We start from the raw sequence: 24,211 nt of genomic DNA, 5'->3' as shown, positions 1-24,211 counted from the left end.
GCTTTGATAGGTTTTAGTTTGAGATGTGCACTTTCTCCCCACGTCTGCGTGGGTTTCCTCCGGGTGCTCCGGTTCCCTCCCACAGTCCAAAGATGTGCAGGTTAGGTGGATTGGCCATGATAAATTGCCCTTGGTGTCCAGGGTTGTAATAATCTTTATTATTGTCACAAGTAGGCTGATATTAACACTGCAATGAAGTTACTGTGAAAATCCCCTTCGGCGCCTGTTCGGGTACAGTGAGGGAGAATTCAGAATGTCCAATCCACCTAACAAGCATGTCTTTCGGGACTTGTGGGAGGAAACCGGAACACCCGGAGGAAACCCACGCAGACACAGATAGAACGTGCGGACTCCGCACAGACAAGCCGGGAATCGAACCTGGGACCCTGCCGCTGTGAAGCATCCATACTAACCACTGCGCTACCGTGTGTTGGTTAGGTGGGGTTGCGGGGATAGGGCGGGGGGAGTGGGCCTGGGTTGGGTACTCTTTCAGAGGGTCGGTGCAGACTCCATCGGTCGAATTGCCTACTTCTGCACTGTAGGAATTCTCTGGTCCCAAATGACAAATACTATTCTCTCCCTATTTGAATAAAAAAGGACAGGTTCGGTCCCCTGTGACTCAATCACTTTGAGCCGGGCAGAGATTGGTTTTCTCTTGAAGCACATTCCATACACATGTGAATTCGCGACAAGAAGGCGGTGAGTATTTACACAGCTGAAAGCTCACCCTCACAAGCCCAGCTGAGTGAATGAAATGAATGAATGAATGGGCGACACTGACAGCTCCATCAGCCAATGGAGATTGGGCAGGAGGTGCCCGCCCACAGCCAGCACGCCAACCAGAGAGGAGGAGGGCGGACCGGGTTGCTCAATGCTGGAAGCAGGCGGGATGGGTCAGTGGAGAATCAGAGGCAGAGCTGATGCGGGGCTTTTTAAGTTAGAATCACAGCTTTTTAAGCTAGAATCTGACCCAGAGGCAGGATCGGCTTGGATCAAACCTCTGCTGCCGAGAAAAGTTACAATTTTCGGGGTTTTAAAGAAAAAAAGTCCTTGAAAAAAACTTTGGGAAAAGTTTGCAAAAACTTTTTTGGAACTTTTTCCTGGAGCAATGTTTGGGGGAGTGTGAGTGCGGGAGAAGCCATGGCTGTTTACACTCTCACCGGCTTCTCCCTGGTCAGTTTGCTGTCTTTTGGGTACTTGTCCTGGGACTGGATGAAAGCCGGGTCAGGCGGGGGCAAGGTGCCAGCCGTGGGCAGGGACGGTGCCAGGGGGAAACCCCCCCACATCATCTTCATCCTGGCCGATGACCTGGGCTTCCACGACGTCGGGTACCACAATTCGGACATCCACACCCCGACCATGGACCGGCTGGCCGCAGAGGGGGTTCAACTGGAGAACTACTACATTCAGCCCATCTGTACCCCATCCAGGAGTCAGCTCATCACAGGAAGGTGAGTTCTGGGATGGATGTGGAAGTCGTCCCAAATCCCCTCCATTCAACCTCTCTCACTGCTGCGGAATGGGGATTTTTATTTTAAAGGATAGAGCCTGGCTCAACCCCGGGGACGTCCCAAAGCGCTTTTTAGCTAATCTATTTCGATCATAGCATGGCTACTGCGCAGAAGGAGGCCATTAGGCCCAATGCGTCTGTGCTAGCCTCTCTGCAGGAGTGAGGTGCTGGGCCACACCATTGCAGGAGAGTTAAGAGTCAGCCACATTGCTGGGGTTCTGGTGTCACTTATAGGCCAGACCAGGTAAGGAAGGCAGATTTTCTTCACTAAAGCATAAAGAAGATGGGTTTTTTTGACAATAATACTTTCGCGGTCAATTGTTTCGTTGCTAATTGAATTTAAATTCCACTAGCTGCCGTGGTGGGATTTGAACCCTTGTCCCCCACAGCATTAGCCCCGACCTCTGGATCACCAGTCCAGTGACGATATCCCCACAAATGTTGGAGTTCGTTTGTCCATAGCTCCACCAACATGTATGTAAAAGTGCACGTTGCCACAGCCATGCGTACTCTGTGAATGAACGATAACATAACTACCATCATCATATCCAGCTTTCAGTAAGGGGTCTAAAGTTGTACACAGTACTCCAGGTCATTTCAGTACCTCTTTACTGTGACATTCCAATCCCTTTGTAATAAAGGCCAACAAATGATTTGCTTTCCAAATTTCTTGCTGTGCATGTTACCTTAATTTTCAGTAATCTGTGTACAGTGGTACCCAGGTCCTTTTCCCATCTCTCAAGCATTAAAAACAAAAATAGCAATTCTGCTTCTTTGTTTTTCTTACCACACGTCCTACATTTTTGTATTCCAGCTGGCATGTTGCCCACTCGCTTAACCTGTTCATATCCCTTTGCAGCCTCTTTATCGCAGCTTATTTTCCCATTGAGCTTAATATCGTCAGTAAACCTGGCCACGTTACGCTCAATCCCCTCATTTGAGCAATCTGGAACAGTGCTCCAACCTAGACGGCAGCATGAAGAGGACACATTTCAAAAGCAAACACAGCAACTAATGTTCAGAGTTCTTTAGCCAAAAGTGCAAGAAACACCTGGAATGGTTTGCTAATGACAGCACAAAGCCTGGGAACCATTCGAGGAAGCAGTCTGATGGGAAATGAGCAAAGTGTCTGATATTTCTACATTGCCTTCTTCAGCTGACCTATCCTGCTTGCTCAGAATTAAAATCTTTGAGCTGTTTGCGTGCGGGCTCTGTTGAGGGCACTGAATCATTCACAATGTCCTACTCCTGCCAAGTATATCCATCTGGAGACAGAGACACTCCTCTGAGCAGGCAAGGTTAAGAGGAGAAACAGAGTTAACATTTCAAGTCCAATGAACAGATTCGAGAAGAGTCATCTTGCATTCGAAAGGTTAACCGGGTTTCTCCACTGACAGATGTGCTGAGCTTTATCAGCACTTTCTGTTTATATTTCCGATCTCCAACATCCAACTGTATTTTGCTTTTATTTTAATGTTTGTTGAGAGGTGACAGATATCATGAAGAGTTTCGATAAAGCCAAGATGGAGAAAATGTGGGCGTGATTCAGCGACCCCGTCGCACACGGGTCGGATCCGGACGCAATGGGTGAATCATGCGCATGCCCCAAATCGGGCCCCGTGACGGGCGCGGAACCTCACACGTGTCATCCGACACGCTCTGCTGGCGCGATCTGGATCTCATCCTCGCCGGGCGAGATCCAGATCTCAATATTTAAATGAGCGTAATCGCTTATTTAAATACCCGGAGGCTGGATTCATAGAATCATATAGAATTTACAGTGCAGAAGAAGGCCATTCGGCCCATCGGGTCTGCACCGGCCCTTGGAAAGAGCACCCTACTTAAGCCCTCACCTCCACCCTGTAACCCCACCGAACCTTATTTTTGGACACTAAGGGGCAATTTAGCATGGCCAATCCACCTGACCTGCACATCTTTGGACTGTGGGAGGAAACCGGAGCACCCGGAGGAAACCCACGCACACACGGGGAGAGCGTGCAGACTCCGCGATCCATCCAGTGCTCGGGACTCAGCGGGCCCGCTTGGGAGACCTTGCCAGGGCGTTGTTTAATACTCGTCCACAGAAACGTGGTCCAGGTGTAACGGCACCTGGGGGGGGGGGGGGTCTTCCAGGTCATTGGAGACGTCCAGGTGGTGGGAGACAGAGCAGGGTGGTACGCTAGCACCTGGGAACCTTGGCGGGGTCAGGGGCACTGCCAGGGTGCCGGACTGGTACTGCCAGTCTGCCACATTAGCGCTGCCAGGGTTGATGCCCGTCTGTCCTTGCCACTTGAAGGGGGGATGAGGGGCACCCCGGGAACCTCCCCAAGGTTGGGGTTAAGGGGGGGGGTTAATAAAGCCGGGGGTGGGGGGGGGGGGGGTCGAAGGAGGGGGGTGGGGGGGGGCGGGAGTTTGGAGCAGTCGATCCTAGGAAATTCCTCTAAGGGCGGCCTTGGCGGAGAGAAACTCCCCGAGGGCAAAGAAAACGGCGACTTGCCTTCGGATCACGGGCTGCCACCACCCAGAAACACCCCGCTAAACGAGCCTGACAGCGGACTTAGTTTGAAGTCCGATGAATCGTGCCGAATATCTAGAAACAGGAAGGCATGTGAGCAAAAGGCTCGGATTGAAGGTAGCAAGCAAATGAATGAGGGGAAGAGGAGGTGAATTTGTTTATCATGGTGAGTTGTGAGCGAGAATGTGTTGGCCGGAAGAGTGGATTCAACAACTAGACTGAAAAGGAGAAATAGATAAATGCTTGAAAGGAGAAAATTGCGGGACTGTAGAGAAAGAGCAGGGAGAATTGTTCTTTCGAAGATCTAGCACAAGAAGCCTAAAGGACAGAATGCCTCCCCCATGCTGTATCTTATGATAAAGATGAAAAAATTAATTGTGACGTGCCGAGGATCAGTTTCTTCATCTTATTAAATTCAAGAGAGTAGTTGTAAACTCTGGAAATACTTCACCTAGTCACCCTGCATCAGTGATGAAGATCAAGATCATTCAGGGCGTCTAAGTCACCATCACTGCTACATACCCCTGGTTTAACATTATACTTCTGTTCATTTCATGTGATAGCAAATGCAAGTGCTCAGTAACCTAAGGGGAATCTCTCCTCTCCAGGCTGAAACCATGCACCTTGGTGAAGTTAGAAGTTAGTCAACCAGGGCCCAGGGAGACAAAGGGTCTTCTGGACTCGAAATGTTCGCTTTTTTCTCCCCCTCCAGATGTTGCCAGACCTGCTGAGATTTTTCAGCATTTTCTCTTCGGGCTCAGGGAGAAGGAGCCATTCACCTCAGAATGTTGTGGATCAAGCCATTCCAGACACTTAAACACATACTCCAGGTCACTCCAGGTGCATTATTGAGGGAGTGCTGCACTGTCGGAGGTGCTCTCTTTCAGATGAGCTGTTAAGCCAAGTCTGCCCTGCCTGCCCTCTTGGATGGAAGGGGAAGATCCCACGGTGCTTTTGGAAGAAGATCAGGGGAGTTCTCCCCGATGTTGTGACCAGTATTTATCTGTTAACCAGTGTTGATATGAATGGTGAACAAGGGATTTGTAAGATCTGTGTGAACCAGACGATCTGGCCATCGTTACGTTGCTGTTTGTGGGAACTTGCTGTGCACCAGTTTGGCTCCTACATTTCCGAAATCGCAACCGTGACTTCAAAATAATAATTATCTCCAAAGTACCTTGGGATCTCTACAGGCTGCGAATGGCACAATATAAATGTAAATTCTTTTCCTTCTCAGCCCCTTTCACTTTACAGAAATGGTAACACCTCCACCATTAAACAACCTTTTCCATGCGGATCCCAGTCCACTTATGTTCACTCATCCGTGTGGAAGTTGTAGATGTAGTTAACACAGGTCTGTGCCCCTGAATCTAACTCTATGGCTTGTACTTGTTATTTGTTCCACTTTAAAAAAAAAATTAGCTTGCATGAGGAGTGGGGAAGTTATGTCAGCCAGAACCTTTTTAAAAGTTTGTTCATGGGATGTGGGAGTTGCAGGCTGGGCCAACATTTATTGCCCATCCCTAATTGCCCTTTTGCTAGGCAATTCCCGAGGGCATTTTACGATTCAACCATGTTGCTGTGGGTCGGGAGTCACATGCAGGCCAGACCGGGTAAGGACGGCAGATTTCCTTCTCCAAAGGACGTTAGAGAACCAGAAGGGTTTTCACAGTGAGTTTCGTGGTCTTCATTCGACTTTTCATTCCAGATTTTTAAAATGAAATTCAAACATCACTGGTGCCTTGGTGGGGTTTGAACACGGGTTCCACGAGCGTTATCCTGGGTCGCTGCATTACTTGTCTAGGGACGATGCCACAACGCCATTGCAAGGGGGTGTGGGGGGGGGGGGGGGGGCGCGGTTGAGGTAGGTACAAATTTCTGCCCCTTTTTATTCTGACAAACTGATGATGAACAAGCTGGCAGACAATCCCCTCTGGAAATGTTACCACCCACTGCAGCACCTTGAAGGGTTTTGTGAGTCAGTGCCTTCCGAGTTGCCACATGTGATCTGAAATGAAATGAAATGAAAATCGCTTATTGTCACAAGTAGGCTTCAAATGAAGTTACTGTGAAAAGCCCCTAGTTGCCACATTCCGGCGCCTTTTCGGGGAGGCTGGTACGGGAATTGAACCGTGCTGCTGGCCTGCCTTGGTCTGCTTTAAAAGCCAGCGATTTAGCCCTGTGCTAAACAGCCCCTTGCATCGCTTTCAGTGATTGTTGCTACAAAGCCCGTGTGTGTGGATGTCTGAGGACAACGAGCCCTGCAGCATCCCCTGAAGAGAATAGTCCCTTCTCAGGTCAGGCTCGCCTATAAAGAGCGGAGACTGGCGAATTCACACACGAAAAGGGTAAGGGAGGAAATTTCAATTAAAAAAAAAAGTCTCTCAAGTTGTAAATTGAAGAAACGGTCGGAGGTGAGTAATAGCCACAGATACCGAGTGATTCATGTTGCTGAATGATTGAGCTGGCAAAGAGACAGCTTATTTCACAATGCTCGAAGCCTGAATTATACCCAGTAATCAAAATGAAAAGTACTTCTTGAAGTACTGCGGATCAAAACACGGCAAAAATGCATTTTGCCTTGAATAAAACTTTTAAAGTCTTTAGCTCTCTACGATGAGCTGGATGGACATCACATCGCCAGTGCTGGTTATATATAGCTTGTCACCTCCCACAGGCCTTTTCAGTCTTTGCATTGTTGGCCTTCTTTAAACTTTTTAATAAAGTTGTAAAATGACCCAAGAACTGTTATATTGCAATCGAATCCTCAACTCCCATTCCCTCCACCCATTTCGTATTTAATCAAGATTTAACCAACAACACAATACTCAGGTAGTGCTGCTTTATCCAAGGTGGCTTCCTCAGATGAGACCTTAAACTTAAGAATAGGAGTAGGCCATTCAGCCCGTCGATCCTGCACAATCACTGTTGCGGTGTGGGAAACCTGGCAGCCAATTTCATAGAATTATCATAGAATTTACAGTGCAGAAGGAGGCCATTCAGACCATCGAGTCTGCACCGGCTCTTGGAAAGTGCACCCTACCCAAGGTCAACACCTCCACCCTATCCCCATAACCCAGTAACCCCACCCAACACTAAGGGCATTTTTGGCCACTAAGGGCAATTTATCATGGCCAATCCACCTAACCTGCACATCTTTGGACTGTGGGAGTAAACCGGAGCACCCGGAGGAAACCCACGCACACACGGGGAGGATGTGCAGACTCCGCACAGACAGTGACCCAAGCTGGGAATCGAACCTGGGACCCTGGAGCTGTGAAGCAATTGTGATAACCACAATGCTATCATGCTGCCTTTGTACAAAGCAAGGCCCCACATACAGCACTGAAATGGCGATCACATCATCTGCTTTTAGTGATGTTTGTTGAGGGACAGATATTGGCCCCAGGGAAGAACCCTTTTGCTCTTCCCCAGATCCGTGCCATGGGACCTTTCATGACTACCTGAAAGAGACAGATGGAGCCTTTCAAACAACAGCACCTTGACATACCCTCAGCACGGCACTGGAGCATCAGCCTCCATTTTGTGTTCAAGTCTCCAGACCTGAACCCATGATGTCTGACTCTCGGGCAAGGACATTACCCATTGAGACTCGCCTGGCACTGAACAGCGAAACGGAAAGAGGCCAAACCGTGCCTTGAATCCTTTTCAACATTCAACTGGATAATGTTGTATCTGTACCTTGCTGTCATTTACCCACGTTTGCTCGCTAAGCTTTGATGCTCTTGTCCAACAAAAGTCTGTAAATCTCTAACGTGATAGCTCCAATTGGCCCTCAATATACGTAGCTTTTTGTGGGAGAGATTTCCACATACCTTTGTGTGAAAAGTAACAGTCTAAATGAGGTCAGCTCTAATTTTAAGACTGTGCCCTTATCTTGAACTCTCGCACCAGAGGAACCATTCTCTCTCTATCTACCTTACAAGTTAAATGAAGGCAATGCCGGCCTAGTCACATCACAAACCCATGGGGCACTATTTTGAAGAAGAACAGGAGAGTTCTCTCCGATGCCCTGGGTCAATATTTATCACTCCAGCAATGGCACTATAAACCGTGAACCCCCCTACCATCTTGCTGTGTGCAAATTGCTGCATAATTGCCGACAGGAGCAGTGGCTGCATTTCACAGTGCGCCACAAATTAACCAGTTTGAGATGTTTCTGAGACCAGCGATTGAAGTGCTCTACAGACGCAAGTTCCTCCTTTGTAAATCTTAACTGTTCTTTGGCTAATTATTTCCAAACGATGGGGCCAAGTGCCTGAATTAACTCTGCTATCTTACGTGTTTTACGGAGAAGCAGTGGTGGTTCTGATGATGGATGTTCCTGCATTACGTATTTTACTTGAAGAAGTTTAACCAGGATATCCTGATGGCCTTTCGCCAGGCTGTGATTCTGGAGCTCCTCTACTCAGTCGCGTTGTTCCAGTCTGCAGCCCCTCCTTAAGGATAATGCACGTTGCTTAGGACCTATTAAGTGAACATGCTCAAATTAAAATGATGCTTAAAGTGGCCATGCGCTGCTTAAAGTAATTGGGCCGTTAAAGCTGACTCAGTTAATTAAAAATCCCAATGGCAAAAACAACAGGAATAACAAAAGGAGGTGAAGCAAATTATTGAATTTTGTTTTTGGTTTGCATTTAATTTTCTATCATTAAATGGATTCCTAATCTTTAAGCATATTCATTTCTGTAACTTTGGTGTTCATTTCTGGACCATTCTCACTAAACTGGAGGCAAGTTTAAAAGGAAAATAACTTGGGTTTCAGGAGACGAAAACTTCGCCCCATCGGAGAGTCAAACTTCCATTTCCACGACCTTCCCTCAATAGATAAGAAATCAATATTTACAACAAACTGATGCATTCTCAAGTCCAACCAGAATGCTGAAAAAAAAAGACTAGAGCAAACACTGAAAGAGAAAAAGGATGAAGAGCTAAAGCTCTTGCCCAAAGTCTGTTACTGGCACAGAGAGACATTGCTGTGGGTCTGGAGTCACATAGAGGCCAGACCGGGTAAGGACGGCAGATTTCCTTCCCTGAAGGACAATCGTGAACCAGATTGGGTTTTTACGAGAACGGTTCATGGTTATCATTAGATGTTTAATTCCTGGTTTTCATTGAATTCAAACGGTGAGATTTTAACCCGGGTCCCCAGAGATCCTGGGTGTCTGGGTTAATACTCCACTGCCAATACCACCAGACCACTGCCTCGCTCTATGACCTTGCATCCATGAAACCTTTTGTCATTTAATCTCTCCCGCCCTCTCAAACCTTCTCTTTTTGTTCTTCTTCCCACCCTCCCTACTTTCATTTGCTCAAAACCTATTATATTTCCAACTTTTCCCAGTCCTACCGTAAGGTCACAGACCTGAAACATTAACTCTTCTTAATAATCTTTATTAGTGTGACAAGGAGGCTTACATTGACACTGCAATGAAGTTACTGTGAAAAGCCCCCAGTCGCCACACTCCGGCGCCTGTTCGGGTACACGCAGGGAGAATTCAGAATGTCCAAATTCACCTCATAAGGACTGTCGTGTTGGGTGTTCTGGTTCACAAACAAGCCAACAATGCTGGAAGTGGTGTAACGCTATTTTATTAACTGTTCAACTATGCTAACATACTGTAAACGTGGGTATGAGCAACACCAGCTTAACTGTGGACCCTTTCCTATCACTCGCTATGGTGAGGCACTCAGCACATGGTGAATGTCTGTGTTGCAGGCTGTGAGCTCTGTGCTCTGAGCTGGCTGCTGCTAGAATGCGCGGGAACTCTCCTGTCCCCTGTCTTTATAGTGCTTGTGCTCTCACTGGTGATTGGCTGCGGTGTTATGTATGCTGATTGGTCCCACTGCATGTCCATCAGTGTGTGTATGTGATTGCACCATAATGTACTGATGTATATTATGACAAGCACGTCTTTCAGGACTTGTGGGAGGAAACCGGAGCACCCGGAGGAAGCCCACACAGACACGGGGAGAACGCGCGGACTCCGCACAGACAGTGACCCAAGCTGGGAAGCGAACCTGGGATCCTGGCGCTGTGAGGCAACAGTGCTAACCACTGTGCTACCATGCCGCCCAACTCTCTTTCTGTCTCCACAGACGATGCCTACAGTTTCCAGGGAGTGAGATGGGGAATAGAGTTTGCTCTGGGGCCCAGTGTCAATGGCGTGGGTCTTCCCAATATTAAATCAGAGGAAACCTTTGCTCACCCAGTACCTGGTGTTGGATACGCAGTCTAGTAACGTAGTGACAGTGCTGGAGTGGAGAAGGGTGGTGAGATGGAGCTGGGTGTTGCCAGTGTATGCAAACCTTCAGATGATGCCATCGAGGGGCAGCAAATAAATGAAAGATTGAGGGGATGGAGGGTAGTAATGATGCAGGAGTGACTTTGAGCTGAAGCTCCTCAAGCTTGTCAATGAATCTGGCAGATCCTCTGCCCAAGTAGCTCACGGGCACCTTGAATAGGGCCAGGGTGGTACTGCCAAGGTGCCCAGGTGCCAGAGGGAGAGCCAGAGTGCCACCCTACCCTGTCCCTGACCACCCAGGGGCCTCCAATGGCCTGGGATACCCCCCAAGATACCGTTCCACCTGGTCCACGTTTATATTGGACCAGTACTAATTGGCGCCCGGGCGAACTCCCACCGGGGAGTCGGTTCGACCACGGCAGGCCGTTAGGTAGGGGATCCTTACCGTTAATGTTACGGAGATTGGCTTTAATTGGTGATAAATGGTTTCTCACCACATCTGGGCGGGATCCGGATCACGCCAACGGGAACGGGCCGGTTAGATCGGAAACCAAGCGGTGCCCGGCGCGGATCCCATGATCTCGCCCCGATCTGCGCTGGGTGTAAGGCGGCCGTTAAATCACACCCTACCTGTTCTGAGCAAAGGGACGAGCTGAAGCCAGGCACAGCAGAGCTTTAATTAACTCTTTCAGCTGCTGTTAGAGGATAGCTTGTCCTCCCCCTACTTTGGACCCTGGATGACGCTTACAAGCCAAACAATACTTGCAATTAAACGTTAAGCACATAGACAAACAATATTTCATTTTTCCAAAGGTATTTTAAATTTCCCTTGCCTCGCCAAACTTCCACGCTCTGTCCGAAGCCACACACGGTTGCCAGGCGGGAGTAGGTTCCGGGAAGTGCTGAAGTCCTCGAGAGAATTCAGCAGGAATTTTATCATTGGGACATGGCTGGTCCATGAGCCAATGGAAGTTGCTGAGCATAGGGGTGATGGGGGAACAGGAGTTGTAACCGAGGGACACGGATAGCAGCCGAATTTTGGACGAGCTCAATCTTATGGCAGGTACAAGATGGGAGACTTGCCAGGAGAGCTTTGGAATTGTTGGAACACAGCACAGCCTGAGGTCTGAACCTTTATGTTTTCCTGGCTAGTTTAGTTCCGCACCAGCATTACATTTACCTACTGGCCTAATTCGAAACATCACACTCCATTTATTGACTGGTTTACATTTCTAAAGAGCTGTTTACACATCGTAAGGTGAGTCGCATTCATAAATTAAGACCTGATTGGACATTCACCCTCCATGGCTAACAGAATGAGAGCATTGCGTTTTTAAAATTACTTTCCTCATCTCGGGGAATATTTGACTTCTGAACTCAATCAATAAATACAATCTCCCAACAGCATCAACTTGTCTGCCTTGGTGGCAGCATTCCTCTGTGAGCAGTATAGCCCGTAGCGCACAGATTCAAACATCATGCCAACTAATGAAGCTTTCCAGCAAAAGCTTCGGGGGGGGGGGGGGGGGCTCACAATGGCAGGAGGGCAGACTCTGGGAAGGAGCATCGGTTCCCAAGCAGGCGAGGGGTAAATGGCCTCCGAGACCCGGAAACACTTTGTGAATTAATGAGGTGATCGCTTTGGGGTGGATTGTCTGCTTCGCGACGTTGGAGACGCGAATTGCGATTGGGCGGACAATCGCGAGCAAGCCAAACAGCGAGGCTTGCGCCTGGCGCCGATTCCGATGGCATGCTCCCATCCGGCGCTGGCTGCGGTATCAATTGTTTATGGTCTGTTCCGGCAGATCCATGCAAAACGCACGCCTGCACGGATTTGAAAATCATTAGCAACTTGGACCCTGCGAATTCTTCACCCCTGCTCCTCTCCCCTCAGGTGGAAGTCCCACGGGCATGAATTAGTGCAAGTATTGACAAGCGGAGCCTGGGCGCCATGGCTGCGGAGAGGCAGCGCGAGGCTTAGAAACCCTGAAAAACCCTCAAGATTGTTGTGTTTGCTTGGGCTGGCTGTCTCGGCTGGGGCAGGTAGCAGCAAAGAACATGGTGGCAAACCCATGGTTCGGGGTTACACCCTCGGGATCGGGGTGGTCTGCCTCAGACCGTCATTGCTGTCTTTGGTGCTCCTCACAGGCTCCTGGCTGTTAACCCTGCTGAGTGCTGCCTGTATCCTTTAACTGTGAGCCTCTGGCCATCTGAGAGGCCACCCTTCCGGACATCCTCATACCGCAGTTGTTTCATCAAGGAGATAGGCATCAGCGGCCTGCCAGGTGTTGCCCCATTGCAGAGGAACCGGGGGGATCAGCAGATCTCACCCCAACCAGAGGACACCCGCACCGTGGCCTTTGAAGCCCTTCCTCATTCTCTGTCCCTCCAAATTTTGTTAGTTTCCTGAGGAAGTTGTGCTTTCTTGGTCGTAGCGTTGACGTGGGTGGACCAGGACAGATTATTGGTGATGTGCACACCTAGGAATTTGAAGCTGTCCACCATCTCCATCTCGGCCCCATTGATGCAGACAGGCTGGAGTCTGCAGCCCATCCTGGGGAAGAACGTGTCCCTCCGCTCCTCACTGGCATGGAGCTGTGGGTTCACCTCAACTCCCGACCTGGGGGGCGGGCGGTGGCGGTGGCGGGGGGGGGGGGTCCAGAATGTCCACTGGGCCTGGAATTGCTCTGAATTCGTGCTGGCAGATCCTGGCCAATTTGCATGTCCTGACTACCGGATAGAGCCCGCTTGGGAACGCTATTCAGTTCCAGCAGCAACACGAAATCTCCCAAACGGAGAACTCTGTCCATCATTTCAGTCTTAGATTCATCCCCCTTTTTAAAAAATTAATTCACGGGATGGGGCTAGGTCATCTGTTACGGCCTCCTGGGCTAGTGCGTGGTCAATTCCAGCCCCACTTGACCCGTATTCCATTACACTCCTGACATGTGCCTTGTCGATTGGTGGGCAGACTTTGGGGAGTCAGGAGGTGAGTTACACACCACAGGATTCCTAGTCTTTGACCTGCTCTTGTAGCCACAGTATTAATATGGCTAGTCCAGTTCAGTGTCTGGTCAATAATAACCCCCAGGATGTTGATAGTGGGGGATTCTGCGATGGTAATGCCATTGCATGGCAAGGGGAGATGGTTAGATCCTCTCTTGTTTGGTATCGCCACTGCCTGGCACCTGTGTGGCACAAATGTTACTTGCCACTTGTCACTCCTGCAGTTGCCACCCCTTCTGACCCATAATGACTGTGGCTGAGGAACAGACCCTATATAAGGGTACAACTCGCAAGATATCGACCCATGTGCTGGGGTGTCATTCGCATTCCAGATGTGGGAATAAGGTCCCAGATGTTGGTCAACATCAACCTGTGGTGGACAGCAATTACAGGTGTTTGGGAACTGTTCCAGATGTTGGACAGCAGTCCCCTCCTCTTAGTCAATTGGTCATCTTGCACAATGTAGACGGTGAAATTGATCTCCTTGAATCGCCCCATTTGGCACCAATCCTGCCCATCAGTGTCTACAGCAGTGGCGTGGAACCTGTGGCCCAGTGGCCACATGCGGCCTACCTGGGTTCTGAGTGTGGACCACGGGACATTTTGTTGCCCATTGCCCACACTCCAAAGTTGCAACATTCCACTGATTTCCACCAGTAATTTCTTTTCCAGCGTATTATTTTCCATATTAAATGTTTCCAATCTTATTCATGGGGTCACGGTCAGTGAACAATCCTGATTTCAATCTTGTGGTCCACTGAGATGAAGGAGGGCCAATCATGCGGCCCACTCACTAGCCGAGGTTACCTATCGCCGGCCTACACATATGCGCACCCATCTCACTTTTCCTAATCCTGGGGATTCTGAGGTTGGGAGCCACCTCCTCCTGCCCCCCAGCTTCAGAGAGTTTAACAGCAACAGAGGCAATGGATTGAACCTTTTGCCCTGTTGTGCCCTGAGTGACCACTTGTTCCACACCAGAGAGACTATCGACTCTCGATCCATGGAAGGAGCTTCACCCCTTTATGTCATAATGACCCTCTTCACCCTTATTACCGGTTGAATACTTAAGCCCCAAGCATCACAACGTTTTCTTAAAAGCCGTGTGATTTCGACTGAACAGATCCGTCACATCTCGGGGACCTCATCCTCTTGCTCAAAAGTAATGGCCTAGAAATTGGTGCACTGATTCTAGAGTGGGCCCCAGGGCACATCCTGTATTGGGCATTATTTAAACTGGCAGCTCACTGGCCATTTGACATTGGGTAAATTCGAAAGTTATCCATGGAAATATTTCAGTGAGCAAGCGGTCATTTGATAGATCAAGCTCCCTACAGGGAGACACCAGAGGCAGTTAGTCTAGATTCATTCCATTGCAATTTGATTGGCACTGGATGCAACTTGTGGTTAAAATTCTGCAATCTGTTGCGTTAATTTAAAAAGGGCCACGCCAGGAGCCTGCTCTCTTCCAAAACCTCCTCCCCCTCCACCGCATCCCCCAACACACACACATAGCCACTCTAGATTGAATTTACCACCAGGAGAATCTCGAATTGCCCCTGTCTGCGGGACACTCAAAATAATTAAGCTTTTTAAAAGATGGTTTAACATTAATGGGCAGCTTCTCAAGATTTGTATTAAGTTGACTAAAACTGACTGCTACACCAATGTAACTATTAAATGTTTCTGACGTTATTTTCAGTAACTCCTGGGTGTGGACTAGTCACAGAGTAAAATGCTTACATTTATGATGTGTACATTTTTAAGCTGTGTCAATGACGTTGTCCCAATTTAACACTCTTTAATTTTGTCAAGGAATATTTTTTAAAGCGAAATTTTTTAAAAAATGTTTTCACTCAAAAGAGTTGCCTGATTTTGCAAAATTAGATGATCACAGCTACCTCGGAGGGTAGTGGGGCCGGAGGAGATTAGGGAGACGGGGGAGGGTCAAGGATATGGAGGGATTTGAAAACCAGGCATGAGAATTTTAAAATCACCAGACTGTTTGGCCAGGCTGGGTCAGCGAACACAGGGGAATCCGACCGAATTCTGGAGTTAAAACATGGGCGGCAGAGTTTGGGATGACCTCAATTTACATGGGTGGAATGTTACAATAATAATAATAATAATAACCTTTTATTGTCACAAGGATGAGTTTACTGTGAAAAGCCTCTAGACGCCACATTCCGGCGCCTGTTCGGGGAGGCTGGTACAGGAATTGAACCCGCGCTGCTGGCCTTGTTCTGCATCACAAACCAGCTGTCAAGCCCACTGAGCTAAACCATCCCTTTTTAGTCAATAGTCAAACATTCAAAATAATTTGCGCATGCAATGTGGGTGTTGCTAGCACCAAGAAAAAATGAATTTAGCGCACCCAATTCATTTCTTTTCCAATTAAAGGGCAATTAAGCGTGGCCAGTCCACCCACCCTGCACATCTTTGGGTTGTGGGGCTGAGACCCACCCAGGCACGGGGAGGATGTGCAAACTCTACACAGACAGTGACCTGGGACCGGGACCGAACCCGGGCCCTCGGCGCCGTGAGGCAGCAGTGCTAACCACTGCGCCACCGTGCCCGGCTTTATTGCCCATCCCCGAGGGCAGTTAAGAGTCGACAACGTTGCTGTGGGTCCGGAGTCACGTGTAGGCCAGACCAGGTAAGGACGGCAGATTTCCTTGCCTAAAGGACACCAGTGAAACAGATGGGCTTTTACGACAATCGGCATCATGGTCGTCATTGGACTTTTCATTCCGGATTTTTACTGAATTCAAATTTCATCATCTGCCGTGGTGAGATTTGAACCTGTGCACCCAAACCATTACCCTGGGTCTCTGGATCACTAGTCCAGCAACAATACCACTACGCTACAGCCTCTCCATAAATGCAACGTTGGGCAGTGTTGTGTAGGGGGTGTCAGAGGTCTCAGTAACTGCTCTTAATACCTTTAGTTAACTCCCTATCAGTCTCAGAGTTAAAATGAACATTTGCCTAGTATCAGCTGCAGAAGAAGCTATTCCCACCCTTTGCATTTCGAACTGTATCCCAATTTCATTCCTGAAAAGCCTGACTCGAGTTTTCATGCCAATTTAACGCACAAGTCTCTCGTCTAAAGTTTTCTGTTCCCGTTCAGGTGCATGATCCAGACATCTAAGGAAAGAGAAATGACATTTTGTGGAATAACATTCCTGCTTTTTTGCAAATCGATGCCTTTTTCCAATGTCTCCCGTTGATTAAAATAAGACGCAATAACATTTTTCATTCGCCTCAGGGTTTGAAAGGCTCCCAACGTGCTGTGGAAATAAACTGCTTGAGGGGTGAACAAGTAAGTTCTTGATCAGAACAAAGCATTTGGAGCGTCCACTATCAGTTCTTCAGGAACTGTCTGTGTTTTAATCCGAGTTGGCGAGCAGAAAATGCGAAGGGGCTTTGTTATCCTTGTTTGCCCTCATAGTGCAAACTGTGCACCTTTGAAGGCCATGGTTTGAGAAAGGATTTCTTTCCCCATTCAGCGGCAGAATGTTGGTGTCACTGGCATTTATTGCCCATTCCCTATTCCTCTTGAGAGCGCGGTGGTAAACTCCCGCCCTCTAAACGGACTGAGTGGTTTGCTACAGGCCATTTCAGGGGGCGGCTAAGAGCCAACCACGTTGCCGTGGCAATGGAGTCTACAGGCCCAGACCAGCTAAGGACACATTAGTGAACCAGATGGATTTTTATGACAATCATGACTGGCGTTAGCTTTGTTTGTTTATTTAAATTCTAGGTTTATTGAATCAGCTGGATTTAAATTTCCCGGCTTCATTGTGGAATGATGAACCTGAGGCTCCAGGTTTTAATACTGGGCCTCTGATTGTGACTCCCTTTAAGGGGGGGGCAGGGAGGAAAGGAGAGAGAGATGGCGCGTGGTGGTAATGCCACAAAACTAATACTCTAGAGAGCCAGGCTAATGCTCGGAGGACATTGGTTCAATTCCTGACATCGCATGTTTGAAATTTAAATTCCGTTAATAAAACCTGGAATTGAAAGCCGTAATTGTGACCATAAAACTGCCGTTGATTGTGTTGTCATGATATGCAGTCATGCACATAATGAGATACAGACAGGCAGTGACAGACACCCAGTACAGTCAATCAACACACAGGACAGAACACAACCAATCACCAGGCAGAACACCAGAGGGCAGTCTCCTGCTATAAAACACACGAGGCATCAGCACTCTGCCTCTTTCCACTGGTGACAACTGTAGTGACAGTCAGGGTGCATATATTAGTTAGCACCTTCTACACGTGGCTCAGAGCTAGGCTGGTCTAGTTAGTTATAGTTCGCACGCTTAGATTAGAACAAAGAACAAAGAAAATTACAGCACAGGAACAGGCCCTTCGGCCCTCCCAGCCTGTGCCGATCCAGATCCTTTACCTAAGCCTGTCTTCTATTTTCCAAGGATCTACTTCCCTCTGTTCCCCGCCCGTTCATATATTTGTCTAGATGCATCTTAAATGATGCTATCGTGCCCACCTCTACCACCTCCGCTGGCAAAGTGTTCCAGGCACCCAACACCCCCTGCGTAAAAAACTTTCCACGCACATCTCCCTTAAACTTTCCCCCTCTCACCTTGAAATCGTGACCCCTTGTAATTGACACCCCCACTCTTGGAAAAAGCTTGTTGCTATCCACCCTGTCTATACCTCTCATAATTTTTTAGACCTCAATCAGGTCCCCCCTCAACCTCCGTCTTTCCAACGAAAATAATCCTAATCTACTCAACCTTTCTTCATAGTTAGCACCCTCCATACCAGGCAACATCCTGGTGAACCTCCTCTGCACCCTCTCTAAAGCATCCACATCCTTCTGGTAATGTGGTGACCAGAACTGCACGTAGTATTCCAAATGTGGCCTAACCAAAGTCCTATACAACTGTAACATGACCTGCCGACTCTTATACTCAATACCCCGTCCGATGAAGGCAAGCATACTGTATGCCTTCTTGACCACTCTATCAACCTGCGTTGCCACCCTCAGGGTACAATGGACCTGAACTCCCAGATCTCTCTGTACATCAATTTTCCCAGGACTCTTCCATTGACCGTATAGTCCGCTCTTGAATTAGATCTTCCAAAATGCATCACCTCGCATTTGCCTGGATTGAACTCCATCTGCCATTTCTCTGCCCAACTCTCCAATCTATCTATATTTTGCTGTATTCTCTGACAGTCCTCCTCGCTATCTGCAACTCCACCAATCTTAGTATCATCTGCAAACTTGCTAATCAGACCACCTATACCTTCGTCCAGATCATTTATGTATATCACAAACAACAGTGGTCAGAGCACGGATCCCTGTGGAATGCCACTAGTCACCTTTCTTCATTTTGAGACATTCCCTTCCACCACTACGCTCTGTCTCCTGTTGCCCAGCCAGTTCTTTATCCATCTAGCTAGTACACCTTGAACCCCATACGACTTCACTTTTTCCATCAACCTGCCATGGGAAACTTTATCAAACGCCTTACTGAAGTCCATGTAGATGACATCTACAGCCCTTCCCTCATCAATTAATTTTGTCACTTCCTCAAAGAATTCTAGTAGGTTTGTAAGACATGACCGTCCCTGCACAAAACCATGCTGCCTATCACTGATAAGTCTATTTTCTTCCAAATGTGAATAGAGTGTCAAACCCACAGCGAGCTGTGTGCACTGCTCAACAAGTTCAATAAAGTGTATTGAACTAACCTCAAAGTTTGGTGTCTACTTTCAAGTATAACTGCATCCAGTTGTAGTCCGTGTTACCCCAGGGTGAACAACACGACAGTTGTCATGTCCTTTAGGGAAGGAAATCTGCCACCCTACATGTGACTCCAGACCCACAGCAATGCGGTTGGCTCTTAAACTGCCCCCTGAAATGGTCGAGCGAGCCATTCAGCTCAAGGGCAATTAGGGCCGGGCAACTAATGTCGGCCCAGTCCATCGACGCCCACATTCCGCGAAAGAATAATCAGGAATTTTAGCTGTGCTGCTGGACCCCCGTCCCTCACTGACTGCATCTGGAGTCGAGATGTGAACCAGGAGCAATGCGCTTTTTAAAAATCAGAGTTAGTCTTGGAGCAACTGAAGCAGAACTCTGATGCGGCGCTGGTTTAGCACAGAGGGCTAAACAGCTGGCTTGTAATGCCGAACAAGGCCAGCAGCGCAGCTTGAATTCCCGTACCGGCCTCCCCGAACAGGTGCCGGAACGTGGCAACTAGGGGCTTTTCACAGTAACTTCATTGAAGCCTACTTGTGACAATAGGCGATTATTATTATTATGAATCGGGGCATGCTGGCCTGAAAAGATGCCAAAAAGGGATGATCCCAAAACTGGGAGGTTACACCCACCAGGAAGGGGTAAGCAGATGGGTCACGGGACCCTGTCTGTAAAGAAATGAAAACTGCTGGCGGCCTGATTGAGAACATTTCTGATGGTTTTTGAGAGGGTGGATTTTTCCACTTGAGACCAAATATAGGGGGCGCGATTCTCCACTCCCGCGCCGGTTGGGAGAATCGCCTGGGCCGCCAAAATTTCCCGTGACGCCGGTCCGACGCCCTCCCGCGATTCTCCCAAACGGCGGGAACGGCCCGGTCGAGTTCCGCGGGCAGCAGGCCGGAGAATCGCCCGAGACACCCAAAATGGGGATTCTCCAGCACCCCCGCTATTCTCAGGCCCGGATGGGCCGAGCGGCCAGCCCAAAACGGCGGGTTCCCCCCGGCGCCGTCCACACCTGGTCGCTGCCGGCGGGAACAGCGCGGGAACGCTGGGGGGGCGGCCTGCGGGGGGGGAGGGGGGGAGGGGGGATCCTGCACCGGGGGGGGTACCTCAAATGTGGGGTGGCCCGCGATCGGTGCCCACCGATCGTCGGGCCGTCCTCTCTGAAGGAGGACCTCCTTTCTTCTGCAGCCCCGCAAGATTCGTCTGCCATCTTCTTGCGGGGCGGACTCGGAGAGGACGGCAACCACGCATGCGCGGGTGACGCCAGTTATGCGGCGTCGGCTGCGTCATGTATGCGGCGCCGCCTTTACGCGGCGACAAGGCCTGGCGCGTGTAAATGACGCGGCCCCGCTCCTCGCCCATTATCGGGCCCTGAATCGGTCGGGATAGGGGCCGTTTCGCGCCGTCATGAACCTCGACGGCGTTCACGACGGCGTGGGCACTTCGGCGTGGGGGTGGAGAATCCCGCCCAGGATTCAATCGGAGCTTCAGGAGAAACCCCTTTTGTTCCGAGCATGAATCTCATGACCAAAAGGCGTAGTCGAGGAGGCTAGCACAGATACATTTAAGGGGAAGTTGGATAAACATCTGAAAGTATTATTTTTAGTCCTTGCAAGATAGTTGAGAGTTATCACTGTCTAACCCCAATCAAGATCAACCGTAATCAAAATGGTGCGATGTTAAGTTTGATCAGAGTTTAAGATGGAAGGTAGCAAAAAACATGCGACCGTGATCATTAGGAACTGTTCCAGATTGGGCAGGGTGGTCGACAAGTACGGATAGCTCCTTCTTTCTTTTCCCACTTCTCTTCCTGGTGCCCCAAGTCTTCTTGTCTTCTGTTATCCCTTCGGAATGTTTGACCAGAGCCTTCGTTCTCCGCCACCTAACAGCACTGAGCCCTTCCAAAGTCCCTCGCCGCATGCTGAAAGCAGAATGCTGCGGATACTGGGACCCCGCAAATGAAACCCGGAAAATGCTGGTGATACTCAGCGAGTCCGGCAGCTCTGGTGGAGAGTGAAGCAGAGCTCGCTGTTTCGAGTCTGTGGGACTCTTCAGAAACGGTCTAATTCAGCCTGATTATACACATTGAGCAAAGAGACTTCATTATCCTCAATCTCTTTCATAGCGCAAACTATACAGGGACGCCTCTTAGAGCCCACAGTTAGTTTGAGAAAAAGAATCTTTTTTTCCTATATCCACAGTGTGTGGGCAACACGGGCAGTGATTAATTTCTAAAATGAGGACGAAAGGAATAGAACTATATGCTGATAGGCTGAGAGGAAATGGGGGTGGGAGGAGGCTCGTGTGTAAACATAAACCAAAGGGGCCCAATGGCCTGTTTCTTATGAAATGAAATGAAAATCACTTGCTATCACAAGTAGGCTTCAAATGAAGTTACTGTGAAAAGCCCCTAGTCGCCACATTCCGGCGCCTGTTCGGGGAGGCTGGTACAGGAGTTGAACCAGGCTGCTGGCCTGCCTTGGTCTGCTTTCAAAGCCAGCGATTTAGCCCTGTGCTAAACAGTGGTGTGTGTGAGTGTTGAACCCTCAATAACGACGCTTAGAGAGTAAACGGTAAAGAAGGCTTTAATAAGATAAGAACTAGCCTGGTGCCGAGACGGGTGCTCACTGGGTGCCGCCCACAAGGCGGCCCCTTATACGACTCCCAGGTGGGCGGAGCCGGAGGCGGAGTCCCCCAGGGTTCCAAGCCCGGTCTTAAAGGGGACATCACCTGACATGATGATAAGGGTACAGTAACACAGTAACCGTTCATCACAGTGAGCGTTTCAGCTGGTGGTGGATGGGCTGCCAATCAAATGGGCTGATCTGCCTTGGGTGGTGTTGAAATGTCCTAGAGGTCTCCGCAATAACTCTGACCACAGCAACTATCTCCTGTGACAGAAATGTTGGGCGACCAGACTGCACTGGTTTACGATGGTTGACAAAAGAAGCAGAGGCACCTTGAAGTGTTTGCCCGACAAAATGGTGGAAGCAAACTCCACCGTAGCTGGTAAACGGGAGTTCGATTAATTTCTTTACACGGTTGTGGAGAACGAGCAATGCAGTGGGGCAGTTTGAATAGCTCTTTGCATCAGCTGGCACAAGTACGATGGGCCGAATGGACTCTTGCTTCACAAGGATGTGGTGCCATTCTATAATTGACAAGTGGTGGGGGCGGCACGGTAGCACAGTGGCTAGCACTGTTGCCTCACAGCACCAGGGTTCCAGATTCGATTCCCGGCTTGGGTCACTGATGTGCGGAGTCTGTACGTTCTCTCCGTGTCTGCGCGGGTTTCCTGCGGGTGCTCCGGTTTCTTCCCACAATTCCCAAAAGACGCTGTTAGGTGAATTGGGCATTCTGAATTCTCCGTCTGTGTACCCGAACAGGCGCGGGAGTGTGGCGACGAGGGGCTTTTCACAATAACTTCATTGCCGTGTTAATGTAAGCCTACTTGTGGCACGAGTAAAGATTATTATTACAAAGATTTGTTGCTGGTTCTATGTTGTAACAAGGCACTGTATGAAATCATTCCTTTACTCCTGCTTCAGTAATGGATTATTTTTGGCTCCTCTCCAGGTACCAGATACATACGGGCCTCCAGCACTCCATCATTCGTCCAAGGCAACCCAACTGCTTGCCGCTTGATCAGGTAACTCTACCCCAGAAGTTGCAAGAAGCTGGTTACTCTACACACATGATCGGAAAATGGCACCTGGGGTTCTACAAGAAGGAGTGCCTGCCCACCCGGCGAGGCTTCGACACGTTCTTTGGCACCCTGACTGGCAGCACGGACTACTATACCTACGACAACTGCGACGGCCCGGGAGTCTGTGGCTTTGACCTTCACGACGGAGAGAACGTGGCTTGGGAGTACAGCGGAAAATATTCCACCTCCCTCTACGCCAAGAAGGTGACCAAGGTCCTGGCCTCGCACAGTCCCAAGGAGCCTCTGTTCATCTACGTGGCCTTCCAGGCTGTACACACCCCCCTGCAGTCTCCGAAGGAATACATCTATCAGTACAGGTCCTTCGGGAATGTGGCTCGGAGGAAGTATGCGGCCATGGTCACCTGCATGGATGAAGCCATCAAGAACATCACCTTAGCCCTCAAAAAATATGGCTATTACAACAACAGCATCCTAATCTTCTCCACTGATAATGGGGGGCAGCCTTTCTGGGGGGGGTAACAACTGGCCTCTCCGAGGCCGCAAGGGCACCTACTGGGAAGGTGGCATCAGAGGCATTGGGTTCGTCCACAGCCCTCTGATCAAAAAGAAAAGACGGGTGAGCAAATCACTTGTGCACATCACTGACTGGTACCCCACCCTGGTGTCACTGGCACGGGGTAACATCACGGAGAGCCCCCCGCTTGATGGGTACAATCTATGGTCGACTATCAGCGAAGGCAAGAAATCGCCGCGGACCGAGATCCTGCACAACATTGACCCCTTACACAGCCACGCCAAGTTCGGCACTTGGGAGGAGGGGCACAGTCTCTGGAACACTGCCATCCAAGCTGGCATCAGGGTGGGCGATTGGAAACTACTGACCGGGGACCCAGGGTACAGCGACTGGGTCCCGCTGCAGACGCTGCCCACACTCCCCGGGAGCTGGTGGAACCTGGAGAGGCAGAGGGCAGGCCACCGGAGGTCGCTGTGGCTGTTCAACATCACGGCGGACCCGTACGAACGCGAGGAGGTCTCCAGCAAGCACCCCAAGGTGGTCAAGAGGCTGCTGGCCAGGCTGGCCTATTACGACAGCACCTCCATCCCGGTGCGGTACCCAGCCGAAGACCCCCGAGCTAACCCGGAGCTGAACGGGGGGGCCTGGGGCCCCTGGGCAAGTGAGGACGATGACGACCAAGGGGAGAGGGGGACAGTGAAACACAAGAGCAAGAAAAAGTCTTGCAAGATCTGCAAGCTGAAATCGTTCTTTAAGAAACTGAACACGAGGATAATGTCCAACAGGATATAGTGAATGACAAGAAATAGCAGAAAACAGGTCACTCATTGAGTCAACTGAAAGAGTTACGAACTGTGTATATATGTTTGCGAAAGACAGACATTAAACTCACTGTTATGGGGTTGTAAATAAAAGGTTGGGTTTGTCGTGACTCACTTCAGTTGGTGACCACGCGGCTCACTCTGCTCTTGACTGATATGCTCTTGCCGAA

General features: G+C 49.4%; 1 protein-coding gene across 1 annotated transcript; it reads left to right on the top strand.

Annotated features, from left to right (window-relative positions):
- Nucleotides 1-889: 889 nt before the first annotated feature.
- On the top strand, nucleotides 890-24,198 carry LOC140427155 (arylsulfatase I-like). Its single transcript, XM_072512708.1, is given in 3 exon segments — nucleotides 890-1,451; nucleotides 22,616-23,213; nucleotides 23,215-24,198. Coding segments are annotated over 3 exon segments (1,707 nt in total). The 5' UTR covers nucleotides 890-1,140; the 3' UTR covers nucleotides 24,013-24,198.
- Nucleotides 24,199-24,211: the final 13 nt, after the last annotated feature.

The sequence above is a fragment of the Scyliorhinus torazame genome, chromosome 7 (assembly GCF_047496885.1).
Source record: "Scyliorhinus torazame isolate Kashiwa2021f chromosome 7, sScyTor2.1, whole genome shotgun sequence".
In the NCBI taxonomy this organism is placed as follows: domain Eukaryota; kingdom Metazoa; phylum Chordata; class Chondrichthyes; order Carcharhiniformes; family Scyliorhinidae; genus Scyliorhinus; species Scyliorhinus torazame.
This window is presented reverse-complemented; position numbering and strand designations above follow the sequence as displayed.